At 43.0% G+C, this 13,724-nt stretch overlaps 1 protein-coding gene across 3 annotated transcripts in view; it reads right to left on the bottom strand.

The window, feature by feature from the left end:
* Positions 1-13,292, bottom strand: part of LOC144684591 (syntaxin-1A) — a 260,323-nt gene extending 247,031 nt beyond the window's left edge. For 2 of the 3 annotated variants that reach the window (XM_078548571.1, XM_078548572.1), the window contains exon 1: positions 12,508-12,725. In XM_078548571.1, the coding sequence (XP_078404697.1) occupies positions 12,508-12,537 (30 nt within the window). In that variant the 5' untranslated portion in view covers positions 12,538-12,725. Of the gene's footprint in view, positions 1-12,507 lie in introns of all 3 variants that reach the window. The other variant, XM_078548570.1, reaches the window with a different exon arrangement.
* Between the last annotated feature and the right edge of the window lie 432 nt (positions 13,293-13,724).

Here is a 13,724-nt window from a genome sequence, read left to right as displayed (position 1 = left end):
ATAAAGAGGTACTTAAAAGGATGGCAGCGCTTGAAGCAGCAAAGTCACTCAGTCTAGATGGGATGCATCCTAAATTGTTCAGGGAAGAGTGGAAATTGCACAGGCTCTCGCCCAAATCTTCCAATTATCCTTAGATATGGGAGTGTTCTGAGAGGACTGGAGGATTGCAAAATGTTATACACCTGTTTATAAAAGGGAAAAGGGATAAACCCGGCAACTACAAGCTAGTCAGCTTTATGTCGATGGTGGGGAAAATTTTAGAGCCAATAATGCTGGACAAATTAATTGCCACTTGGAAATATATGGGTTAATAAATCAAAGATATGCATTAATAAATGAAAGCCTGCATAGATTGTTCATGGCAAATCATGTTTGACAAACTTGGTTGAGCTCTTTGATGAAACAACGGAGAGGGTTGTTGAGGTAAGTGTGGTTGAGTTTGTGTGTATGGAATTTCAAAAGGAGTTTGATAAAGTACCACATTATAAACTTGGCAGCAAAATTCAACAAAAAGCAGACAGTAGCAGTGAGCGGTTGTATTTTTCAGCCTGTAAGGAGGTATACAATGAAGTTCCCCGGGGTTAGTTTTGGGAACACTGCTGTTTTTTACGTATATTGATGAGCTAGACTTGGGCAGAGAGAACATAATTCCAAAGTTTGCAGATGACACAAAACTTGACAATGTACTGAACTGTGTGGCAAACAGTAACAGGCTTCAGGAGGACATAAACAGATCAGTGAAATAGGCACACGCATAGCACAAGAAATTTAACACAGAGAAGTGTGAAGTGGGTGATTTTGGAAGGAAGAATGAGGAGAAGCAATATAAACGAAATGATACAATTTTGAAGAGAGTGCAGGAACGGAGAGACCTGTGGGTGTATATACAGAAGTCTTTGAGCAGGCCAAGTTGAGAAGGCTGTTAAAAAAGCATACAGGATTCTTGGGTTTATAAATAGACATGGAATACAGAAGAAAGCAAGGTATGTTAAACCCTTATGAAACACTGGATAGGTCTCAGCTGGAGTATTGAGACCAATTCTGGGCAATACACTTTAGGAAAGATGTCAAGGTTTTAAAACTGGTGTAGAAAAGATTTATTAGAATGGTAGCAGTGATGAAAGATTTCAGTCATGTGGAGAGACCAGAGAAACATTGAGTTATGATGATTATGAATGCACTGTCGGAAAGGATGGTTGTGGTGGAAGCAAATTCAATAACAACTTTTGAAATGAAACTTGACAAATATTTGAAGGGGCAAAATCTAAGGGCTATGGGGAAAGAGCAGGGTAGAGGGATTAATTGGATAGCTCGTTCAAAGAACTGTCATAGATATGATGGGCTGAATGGTCTCATTTCGTTCTGTATCATTCTATGATTCTATGAAATTGTTGTTTTAAATCCAAGCTACATTGTAAGGTTGGGCTCAGTTGGAAAGATTGATACAATCAGCTGTGTGCAATGTGGGAAACAACCAGTTCACAGGACAAAAGTACTCAATGTTTGGCACCAGTTGGGATTAATTTGGCAATCTCATTCAGAGTGGCATGTAGGATACTGAACTAACACAATGATACACTGAATGGGATTTTCTGAGGCTAGAATTATGCTGTGTTTTGGGGCTGCCTAAAGAGCGTTTTCCTTCACAGCTAATCTGTGCTGTACCTGACCTGTGATTGCTTGATGGGACAGGGGCAGCTTTACGATGTGTTTAATCAATACCATACCTAGCCTGGGCTAGGGAGGGGCGGGGGAGGGGAGTAGTTGGGGGTGGGGTGTTCGTTCTGGGGGGGAAGTGGAGCTGCTTATTTTGAGGTCTTTGCTTTTTCCATCCCTGTGGATGTGGGGAAAAAAATCACACTGGTGATTACAGCTAATAGAAAGCAAGAGGCTTAGTGAGTTAAATCAGGATTAAGTGATAGACCCTGATTTCGTATTTACCCAGTACTGTGCTATGATAGGGGCGATAAAGAGATCCAGAGCAGGGTGCAGACAATGAACAAGTCTCCAACTGAACTGACTGATCACAGCAACAATAAGATACTGCCTCGCAAGAGATTGTTCTGAAATGCTGCAGCTAATTTGCTAAAATGTGCTGGCAGGGTGATGTATTAACGTCAGATTCCCTGAATAGCAGCTCAGTCAGATTACCCTCAGCCAATACACATGTCAATTGCTGTTCTAATAAACTAAAAAGCAATTTCCATTTCAATGCATTATCACAATGACTCATAGCCTGGGGTCCATAGACACTTTCCAGGGGGTCCACACAATAACATGAAATGCAAGGCTGGGGGCAGGTGTGGAGTGTGATTACCACATTTGCAGTGCAGAGCGGGCTGGTTGACTGGCTCACCTAGAGGGGACTGCACAAAGCTAGACAAACCCTTCAGTGAGAAGCAGGCACACCCATCTCACCTGTTTTCTTCAAAGCAACATTAAAATACAATTTGCATGAAGCACTTTTGTGTTATGAGTATTATATTGTATAATTTAAATGGGGGAGGGGTCTGTGATTTCTAAATGATTTGTAAAGGGGTTCTTCAACCAAAATAATTTGAAAACCACTGTCCTATCACAGTGGTGCACACCTGCAGTCAACACTGTACATAGCTTGGCCCTCCCCAGGGGGCATGGAGAAAGGGTAACAGTGAAATCCTACAGCCTCCAGATAGCCAAGATTGCGCACAGGAAGAGACGGATAGAGGCTCGAAAATAGATAGGTTGACGATGGGCGAAAGAGATTAGTCAGGATGCGAATATAGGGGATCAGGCAAAGTTGTAGTGTGTAAAGCAGTTGAATAGGGATGGTGAAGTAATAGAAGAAACTAGACAATGGGTGGCAGATTGAGCAGCAATGGTCAATTTGGCTGCGTTGAAATTTGGTTCATCATCTTTCTCAACTGTGGGAGCAACATGAGCTGATGAGCTGAAATTTTATTTTTTCAAAATCGTGCCACTGCAGAAAGCAGTCTCACCAAAGCAGCTGTTCCACATGCGCAAGTGGTTGAATAGATGCCAGGTTTACCATCACTAGGAGTGGGGATTCTACTGTTGGGCAGGAAGCTGTTCATCGTTAGCACACTAAAGAGAAAGATTTTCTAAATTCCAACAAAAATCTTGACAATGCCATGCACTCCTCATTAATGCAAGGGAAGAGGAACCTTATGGCATTAGAACACTTCTCCATATGGATTGAGCTAGTATAGTTAAAAGTGTACGCAGGAATAAATACCGCTATCCTTTGAATTATTCTTTAGAAGAGTGGACGGGGACTCTGTTCTTCATCCTATGTCAATGTTATTCTGACAACAAGATGTTGAAGAAGTATTTCCTGCTAATCTTTGGAGTTGTGGGCTCTTTTTGAGATGGTGGCATGATTGGGATTGGGATCAGAAACTCATCATATCGGTAATCACGGATGACATTTTGACTTCTTATTTCAAATAAACACACTGGAACATTTCCTGGTGCAAAACAACGTTTACTGCCTCTCCCTTCCTTCTCAGGTCAATTCACTCCTTGAAACACTGACTGCTCATCTATACATTTTCTCCTGATTATAATACAATGAAATAAACAACAGCGGATTTCTAAACTCATTGAATTCAACTCAGTCTTTGAAGAGTTAACATCAAGCTACGGGTCTTTGCTATTCAACTAAAAGGTGAATGATGTCCAATGGCAGCCTTGGATTAGGAGCACAGCTTAATACTGGAAAGTCTCCGTTAACTATTTAAGAACTGCAGCAGCAGCTTGGAGGCAACATCAAGAAATCAGACAGTGAAGAATACAGAATAGCTGGCGCAATTATACTCTTATGGGCTCAAATGTGCCTAGAACAATGGCTTTAATTCTTCAATTGGTTAGTGCCATTTTAGGACTGTTTTCTTTTTAAAAAACACTCGACCACTGCTTTCCCCAGGATACGTGGGCAGAGTCTGGTGGGTTTAAACTCCCCCAGTGGGCTGGCATTTCAACTTTGGATAATGGTACAGTTGAAATATAGCACATGACCAAATGTTGCTCATCTGGAAATAATGCATGGCATCTCAGTAAAGATTACGAACAGCAGAAATGCCCAGCAATTCACCTCTATAGCAATTAAAGGAATGACAAAAAGACCTGTCTGCACTGTTCAAAGAGCTGGCCGAGTAACTCCCTATCATTGTCACATATCAAACATTGACATCAGCTAACATCCTTCCTTCAGTCTGTTTCTTAGCCACTATCAACATCCTGGGGGTGGCTACTGGCAAGAAACTGAACGGGACCAGCCATATAAATACTGTGACTACAAGAGCAGGTTAGAGGCTGGGAAATCTCTGGTGAGTAACTCACCTCCTGACTCCCCAAACCATCTACAAGGCACAGGTCAGAAGTGTGATGGAATACTTCCCACTTGCCCTGGATGAGTGCAGCTCCCACAACACTCAAAAGGCTTGATACTATCCATAACTAAGCAATCTGCTTGATTTGCATCCCATCCACCACCTTAAATATTCACCCCTTCCAATGCCGACACACAGTGGCAATATGGTGTTCCATCTACAAGATGCGCTGCAGCAACTCGCCAAGACTCCTTCAACAGTATTTTCCAAACCTACGACCTCTGCCACCTACAAGGACAAGGGGAGGGGATGACAACAAGTTCCATTCCAAACCACACACCATCCTGACTTGGAAATATATCACTGTTCCTTCACTGTTGACAGGCCAAAATCCTGGAACTCCCTAACAGCACTATGGGTGTACCCACACCACATGGACTGCAGCAGTTCAAGAAGGCAGCTCACTACCACCTTCTCAAGGGCCATTAAGGATGGGCAATAAATGCTGGCCTAGCCAGCAACTCCCACATCCCATGAACAAATTTAAAAATACTTACTTCAGCCATTGCTAATTAGAAATTGAAATTGAAACATCAGTTAAAATAAAAACCCAGCAATCTTGGAGTTAAATCTCAGAGAATCACGGGGTGCTTTGAGCGCTTATCTGCTGTAACTGTACAGATCTTCATTATCTGTGGTAAGTGAAGTAGGCAGGGATTGGGCACATTCAGTTCCTTTGTCTGGTGGCACATTCTATAATCAGTGAGAAAATTCCATCGTCTCCCTCCCCATTCACAGCAGGGGTGTTGCTGAGCTACAGATTCACAATACCATTTCATTAGATAGAATTTTGTTAACAAGAATCACTGAATAAAGGGGAGAATGTGCTCACTGTGTAATGTGTGTCCACAAAATGCTAACTCCTGAATTTCATTCCCTTTTACATTAGTTTTAGAGAAGATGCTAGAATGCATCATTAGTTATGTGGTAACAGGACACTTGGAAAATCATAATATGACTAGGCAGAATCAAAGATTTACAAAAAGGGAAATCGTATTTTACAAATCTATTAAGAGCTTTTTTTGAGATGTAACCAGCAGGGTGGATAAAGTGGAACCATAGTAAGTGAGATGTAAATTTGTGGCACATAAGAGGTTATTACACAAAGTTAGGACTCATGGGGTTGAGGGTAATACATTTGCATGGATTGAAGATTGGATAATGGATAGAAAGCAGAGAACAAATGGGTTATTTTTTGGTTGGCAGGTTATAACTACAAGTTGCTGCAAGATCAGTGCTTGGGCTTCAGTTATTTGCAAACTATGTCAATGACTTAAATGAGGGGATCAAGTGTAACATACATAGGTTTGCTGACAACACAAACCTACATGGAAAAGTAATCTGTGAGGAGGACACAAAGAGGTTGGAAAGGAATAGAGATAGCTTGAGTGAGTGGGCAAAAACATGGCAGATGGAATAAAATGTGGGGAAATGTGAAGTTATTTGTTTCAAAAGGAAAATTTATAAAGGGCTTGGCGGTTAGATGCTGATAGGATGTTTCCCCTGGCTAGGGAGTCTAGAACTAGGGGTCACAGCCTTAGAATAAGGGGTTAGTCATTTGGGATTGAAATAAAGAGAAATTTCTTCACTCAACGGGTTTGGAATTCTCCAACCTCAGAGATCTGTGGGTGCTTGATTGCTCAGTATATTAAGACAGAGTTCGATAGATTTTTGAATACTACAGAAATTAAGAGGTATGGTGATAGTACAGGAAGGTAGAGTTCAGGAAGATAGAGTTGAGGTAGAATATCAGCCATGATTGTATTGACTGGGGGAGCAGGCCTGAAGGGCTGAATGGCCTACTCCTGCTCCTATTGCTTGTGTCCTTCTAACCCCAAGTTGGTAAGACACAATACACAGGTTCAGATCATTGTCTGGGTATAGCAATTCAGAATAGCCCAAAGTCTCTCAATTCCAGCTTTACCTTCATTTTGTTCAACAGTTGTGCTCTCCAGAAAGTGACTCCAGATTTAAACAATTACATTCCAGTTTTACCATCACCATCAATGTGCTCACCCTTAAGACAATTTTCATGAAGAAAACACATTTGGAAAGCTAAACAATAAACCACGTTACATAAACTACCCAATAGTAACTGCAACACCTGCTTCACACATCACAAGGGACTGGCAGCATCCCAACCAGCAGCATTTACAGTCTGTAGAACCAATTACTTCATGTTTGTTTTTTGCTGCCAATGGTTTTTAAATGATTGTTGACATGCTTCCCACTGAATAAAGAGAACAGAGCCCTGATGTAATACATTTAAGCTCTTTTGTCACTGGTGTTACACAATGAACATTGTAATAATCGCTGCCACTCTGACACTGATTATTCAGAGGCTTTCTAAAGGATAGTACTAGCAAGGCAGTAACTGTACCTCCTCCCCTGGTTGCCCTAAGGGCATTAACAGTCAAGCCTGGTGTGTATGCATGGAGTCATATGCAGACTAGATCTGGTAGGAGAGCAATTTTGCTTCTCAGAAGAATATTAGTGAACCAGTTGCTTTCATGGATTATTTTCTGGTGCTAGAACACAAATTACCATTTAGTTTAACCACGTGGGTTTGATTCTACAGCCTATGGGCTGCTGCTCCAGTATTATATCATTACTGTAACTGTATAGGTCAGATGATACTGGAACAATTCTGTTTGCATTGTTTCCTTTTTCACTGCATGTGTTTGATGCTGGACATTAATTGCACTACATTTGTAGGTTAGGGCTCTGGTAGCAGTGGACAAGGAAAAGAGATTGGCAGCTGCCTGGGGATCCAACTTTGGGCCACTACTGTGACAAGTGTGGTTAATTTTTAAACTCTTTCAAAAGCAGTCACCCTGGTAAACAGGGTAGGTATGTACTGCAGCAGAGTTTTCCAGTACCAAACATGGTCACACCATCTCCTTTGACTGAGATTGTCACTACTGCGGTTAACATTAGAGGTGGGGGTTATACCTGTATAGCAAAGGGATAGGTGGGGGTAATAAACTGGTTAGGCTATGTGCATGGAGGGAAATACATTGCTACAGGTTGGGGTTATACACTGGGAAAGGGGGTAGTTGCCAAGAGCTATATATGAATGATGGCCTATGCATAACTAAACATTAGGAAATGCATCTACAATGACCAAAAGATTGAAAGGGAAGGAAGTCTATGAGAGAAAGCTAGCTAGAAATATAAAGACAAATAGAGTTTCTATATATTTTTTAAAAGAAAAGAGTTAACAAAGTGAGCTTATTGGTCATATAGAAAGAGAGTCTGGGGAATTAGTATTGGAAAATAAGGAGATGGCAGATGAATTGACCAGGTGTTTTCCATCGGCCTTCACTATCGAGGATACAAGTAATGTCCCAGAAATAGCTGTAAATCAGGAAATGGAAGGAAGGGAGGAACTCAGGGAAAATTAAAATCACCAGGGATGTGGTGCTAAGCAAATTGTTGGAGTTGTGGGCTGACAAGTCCCTGGGTCATGATGTACTTCATCCTAGGGTCTTCAAAAAAGTGACAAGTGAGATAGTTGATACTAATATGAGATAATTAATTTTCCAAAATTCCCTAGATTCGGGGAAAGTTCCATTAGATTGAAAAATAGGGAATGTAACTCCTTTATTCAAAAGGGGAGGGAGACAAAGCATGAAGCAACAGGCCTGTTAGTTTAATATCTGTCATCGGGAAAATGTTAGAAGCTATTACTAAAGACACAAGGCACTTGGAAAAATTTGGGGTAATCAGGCAGAGTCAACATGGTTTTGTGAAAGGGACCACATGTTTAACCAATTTATTGGAGTTCTTTGAAGAAATAACATATGCTGTGGATAAGGGGAACCAGTGGATGTACTGTTCTTAGATTTCCAGAAGGTGTGTGACTCCAGGCATACACTCCAGGTTTGACTGTTAATGCCCTTAGGCCAACTAGGAGAGGAGATACACTTACTGCCTCGCTAGTACTATTTCCAGATAAGGTGCCACATCAAAGGTCTTTATGCAAAGTAAAAGCTCATGGTGTAGGGCAGGGTTGGGGAATCTACAAACCAAAGGTATAGCTGCTAAATTTGCCGATGACACAAAGATAGGTAGGATAATAAGATGTGAAGAGGACACAGAGGCTACAAAGGGATATAGATAGGTTAAGCGAGTGAGCAAAGACCTGGCAAATGGAGTATAATGTGGAAAAGTGTGAAATTGTCCATTTTGGCAGAATTAATAAAAAAGCGTATTATTTAAATGGTGAGAGATTGTAGAGTTGAGGTGCAGAGGGATCTGGGTGTCCTAGTGCATGAATCACAGCAGGCTCATATACAGGTACAGTAATTAATTAGGAAAGCTAATAGGATGTTATCATTGATTGCGAGGGGAACTTTGTACAAAAGTAGGGAGGTTATGCTTCAGTTATATAGGGCATTGGTGAGACCACATCTGGAGTATTGTGTACAGTTTTGTAAATGCGTTGGAAGCAATTTGGAGAAGGTTTACTACACTAATACCTGGAATGGGTTGTCTTATGTGGAAAGGTTGAACAGGCTAGATTCGTATCCACTGGAGTTTAGAAGAGTAAGAGGCGACTTGTTTGAAACAAATAAGATCCTGAGGGGTCTTGACAGGGCGGATGTGGAGAGGATGTTTCCCCCTGTGGGAGAATCTAGAACTAGGGGCCACTGTTTAGAAATAAAGGGTTTCCCATTTAGGACAGAGATGAGGAAAAAATTTTTCTCCTGAGGGTGGTGAGTCTTTGGAACTCTCTTCCTCAAAAGGCGGTGGAAGCAGCGTTCTGGAATATTTTTAAGGCAGAGCTAAATAGATCCTTCATAAACAAGGGGGTGAAATGTTATGGGGGTAGGCGGGAATGTGGAGTTGAGGTTGAAATCAGATCAGCCCCGATTTTATTGAATGGCGGAGCAGGCTCGAAGGGCAAAGTGGCCTACTCCTGCTCCTAATCTGTATGTATGTTCATGATGTTCTATACCAGGAGGGGTGAGAAATTACCTAAGAGAAACACATACTAGGTCAGGTTCTATACCTGAAGGCTTTACACCAGTTTGAGGAAAAGAATATACTCTAGTTCCTAATGTTTCTGTACAAACCACCCCAATTCTCATGAAGAAGCAATGCAAGAGGAGGCACAGGATCAGCACTGAAGACTGCAAATAATATGTTACATTTGCTCCATGACACACCAGGACAGTGGACCATTCACACTATGTTACCAGCAGCACTGAAGGTCAACCTGACTCCAATTGTTATAATACAAGGAATGCTGATGACCCTGAACCACAGAAATCAGTCATGATGCCATTCTAATCTTCATTCAGTCAGTAACTAAAGTCTGTTTCATCACTCACCCGCCCATACTCCCTTCAGTAGATGTAGCTAGTTTTACTAGACTGCTGGTTTCTTTAAAGGCATATTAACTGTGTACAAGTAATCAGTTATGTTCCCAGTAACAACTAGAGGGCAGCCCTAAATAGAAAGGGACAGTATTTCAACAACATACTAGCTGTGCATGCCATGAGCAGAAAATGATGCACATTATTGAATGTGGATTATACATCCTGCAGAGTACACATGATTGCATCAGAATTAAAGTATCAAACAGCACATTGCACATTAAAGAGAGGGAAGGCTGGATGCTGAGTCCTCAAAGATACAATCAACCATGGCTGATGACACCACCACAGAACCTTGTACCCCATCAAAGAACAGATGCAGCAATGGACACAAAAATGCAAGAGCCTCACAATTAAGTGAGAATTTGGGTTGCATGTTTGCGAAAGCAAAATGCCGCAGTTGCTGGAAATCTGAAGTTGAAACAGAAACATAGAAACACTCAGCAGGCCAAGCAGCATTCGTACAGTGTGAAACAGAGTTAACATTTCAGGTCGATGACCTTTCATGAGAACTGTTCTAATGAAAAGGTCACTGACTGGAAACATTAACTCTGCTTCTCTCTCCACGCATGCTTATGTGCTTTGCGCTTCCAGTTTACATGTTTGCATTTGTTAATGGGGACCATAATATGTCCTAACATGGTTTGCAAAACCAAACAGTATGCTGCACATTATTGCCAATGGCAAGAAAGAACAGGAGGTCAATTGGAGCCATCAGCAGCTGATGAGTCACTGCTGCAAAGGAGACAGGTACAAGACAACTCATTTCCCAGAACTTTAATTTGCTCCGTAATCATCCGGTATAATTTTTCTTTGGACAGATTCATAATCAGTGACTTGCTAGTTCCTTTACCTGTTTAGTTTTGCCTGAGAACTGAGTGTGTTTGAGTTGATCTACTTCTGACAGTTCCATATTTGCAAAATAAAAGAATGACAGACTAGACAATATATTCCAAGTGACAAAATTTTATTTAAGTGAGAATCCACAGTTTGGTAAGTCTCAAGGGGGTATGAAATTTCAACTTTTCCTTTTGTATTTACCTGCGTTCCTACTCTGAAGTGCTTTCCTCACAGAGACAGTCATAATGGGCAACCACTGAGCCAACTGGCACCATCAACTGATGCCAACTGTACCCATGACTAACTCTCATTGCCTCAAACAGCCCCAGGATGCCCTTGTGCTGTAGTTCACTGCTTTCTGCAGAGGCTCCTGAAGTCACCTGTGCAGGACACTGTGGTGAACCAGAACTGAAGCTGCGGTTCACTGTCACATGACTGCTCCTGTTCTTCTCCATGCCTGCCAAAGCTGGAGGCCATCGCCAATTGATCCATTCAAGCAGAGAACAGGAGGCCTGTCCACAAGACCCTCCTAATCTCTTCTGGCACTGACTGACAGTAACTTCATCCAATCTTACTGAGCCCCTTTCCTCAGTAACACCACGTCGATGCTCAATTTACTTTGGATAACTTTGAGGAAACCGTACAGGCCACACGGTTAGTGGTTGTTCCTGATCAGAGGGCTGCTCCAATGCGAAGCTCTGTTCCATGTGAGTGAAGCAGATTCTTTTTTTCAGAACACCACCTCCACTTTCTATTTATTCAATCAGCCCACTGCCTGAGCATCTTCAAATACCCCATCTCCACACACACCCCCCTCCCCCCCCCACCACCCCCAACACAAACACACACACACACACAAACATTCCAGCCATCATCACGGATTACAGCATGAGCAAGAGAGGGAAAAGATGCCAGAGAAACAGAGAGGGGTACAAACAGGGGAATTTAAAAAAGGGGGAGAGGGAAGCGAAAACGAAACAAGAAAGAGACAGACAGGCAGAAGTAAAAAGGGGGATATAGCAAGAGAAAGGCACCAGGCACCACAGGGCTGGCTTGGAGGGCGGGGAGAGGGAAACTTAGAATAAAATTGATTTAACAGGTCACAGAGGCTGACTGACAGCATTACCAAGTGAAAGGTGTGTGGGTACATGTGTCCCGGAGATGGGGCTTCATTCTTCTGAATGAGAATCGTGTCTGGGGTTAGCCTTTCCAAACCCACGGGGCCAGCCCACTGTAACCACTGAAGGTGGAATGGCCGATTTCAGGGTCTGAATTTGGGGGATCGTTGAGCTGGAAGAAGATCTGGTCAAATTGCAGCGCCAACAAGCAGGTTCCAGGCTGTGAGAATGGGAAGGGAGAGAGGGAAACTGCTCAGTATTCATCCCATGACTTGGTTGAGGAGCTCGAAAGATCAATCAAACCTGCACATCCCTTCACCTGCAGCCCTGCCATCCACCCCAGGGACTGGACACCCTCCCCAAACCCAGCACCCAGGGACCCCCCCAGCCCCGCCAGTGAAGCTGTGGCCACCGTTTCCACACACTTGAAGCCCGGTTCACAGGTTCCCCGGGGGGAAGCTCGGTCTCAGCCTCTGATCCGCAGGGATGCGGGTGAAGTTCGGAAGCTGTCCTGTCCCCCACCCCCCCCAACCCTGTCTCTCACATCTCCGCACTGACGCCAGGGCACGTTTTGCAACCAACATGTAGAGGCAAAAAATAAATAAATAAAATAACCCGAATGCTTTCCCCTGGACTGCAGCAGCTCTGCAAGCCAACGGTACCTCCCCAGCCCGTTAGCCGACCGGGCGATTGCCCCTCCAGCAGACACACACACACACACACACACACATCCATCCATCCATCCATTCCCCCCCTCCTCAAATTGTGGATACTCACAACCCGCAGCTCCTGGGTTCGATCCTTCATCACTGTGATGTCCTGGGGGCTCGGACTGAGGGCTCGGCTCGGAACGGCTCTGCGCGCACTGTCCACACACTCAGCAGGAGGAGGATGGCGATGCCAAGCTCTGCGGCTTCTTTCCCCCACTCACCGGGCGAGGGAGGCGGCTCCAAGGACTGCCAGCTGCCGGCACAGCGCATGTCGGGGCGGGGCTCAGCTCGGCTCACCCCGCTCACAGGGGGAATAAAAAAAAATGACAAAACATGACTGACATCAAACAAAAACTGACACTGACTGGAGTCTGCAACTTGCAAAGCGAAACACCACACTCAGCAACTGCACGCAGAAATTAACACGGCACATGGCGAAAGGAGCAGTGAAATTAACACACGATCAAAATAACACAACACACTGTAATATTAACAGCACACGATGGAATTAACAGTCCAATTAACACGACACATGGTGGAATTAACAGTGAAATTAACGCAACACGTTATAAAATTAACATACAATGAAATTAACAGTTGAAATAAACGCAACATACCATTAAATTAACGCAACAGTAAAATTAACTTAGCACACGAAATTAACAGTGGAGTTAACATAAAAAAATATGGTGAAAAAGCAACATAGAGTGAAATTGACATAAAGCGATATTAATAGTGAAATAAACACATTGTGAAATTAGCAATGAAATTAACACAGTACGTGAAGTAAAGAACATTTTGGAGGGGGAAGGATAAACAGTCATGGTCCATATCAGTATCCATGACATCGGTGGAAAGAGGGATGAAGTCCTACAGGTAGATTTCAGGGAGCTAGGAAAGAAATTGAAAAGTAGAGCCTCAAAGGTGATAATGTCCAGATTAGTCCTGGTGCCACATGCTAGTGAGTACAAAAATTGGAGGGCAGTATATGGTGCAGAAAGGAAACTTTCGATTCCTGGGACATTTTTGGGGTGTTAGGACCTGTAGAAGCCAGATGGCTTGCACCTCAAAGGGGCTGGGACTAATATCCTGGCAGGGACATTCGCTTGTCCTGTTGGGAAGAGTTTAAATTAGCTTGGCAGGGGGTTGGGACCCCGAGTGTAGATTCAGAAGGAAGAGAAACGAAGCTGGAAATAGAAGACTTAATGAGAATGGAAGGTCAAGGAAACAAAGCTGGAAAGTAGTTAACCAAGAAGTTGTTCGGTGATGAGTGGTCAATACTTC

The sequence above is a fragment of the Cetorhinus maximus genome, chromosome 9 (assembly GCF_964194155.1).
Source record: "Cetorhinus maximus chromosome 9, sCetMax3.hap1.1, whole genome shotgun sequence".
Lineage (NCBI taxonomy): Eukaryota > Metazoa > Chordata > Chondrichthyes > Lamniformes > Cetorhinidae > Cetorhinus > Cetorhinus maximus.
Note: the sequence above shows the minus strand (reverse complement) of the source record. Positions and strands in the feature narration are given on the sequence as shown.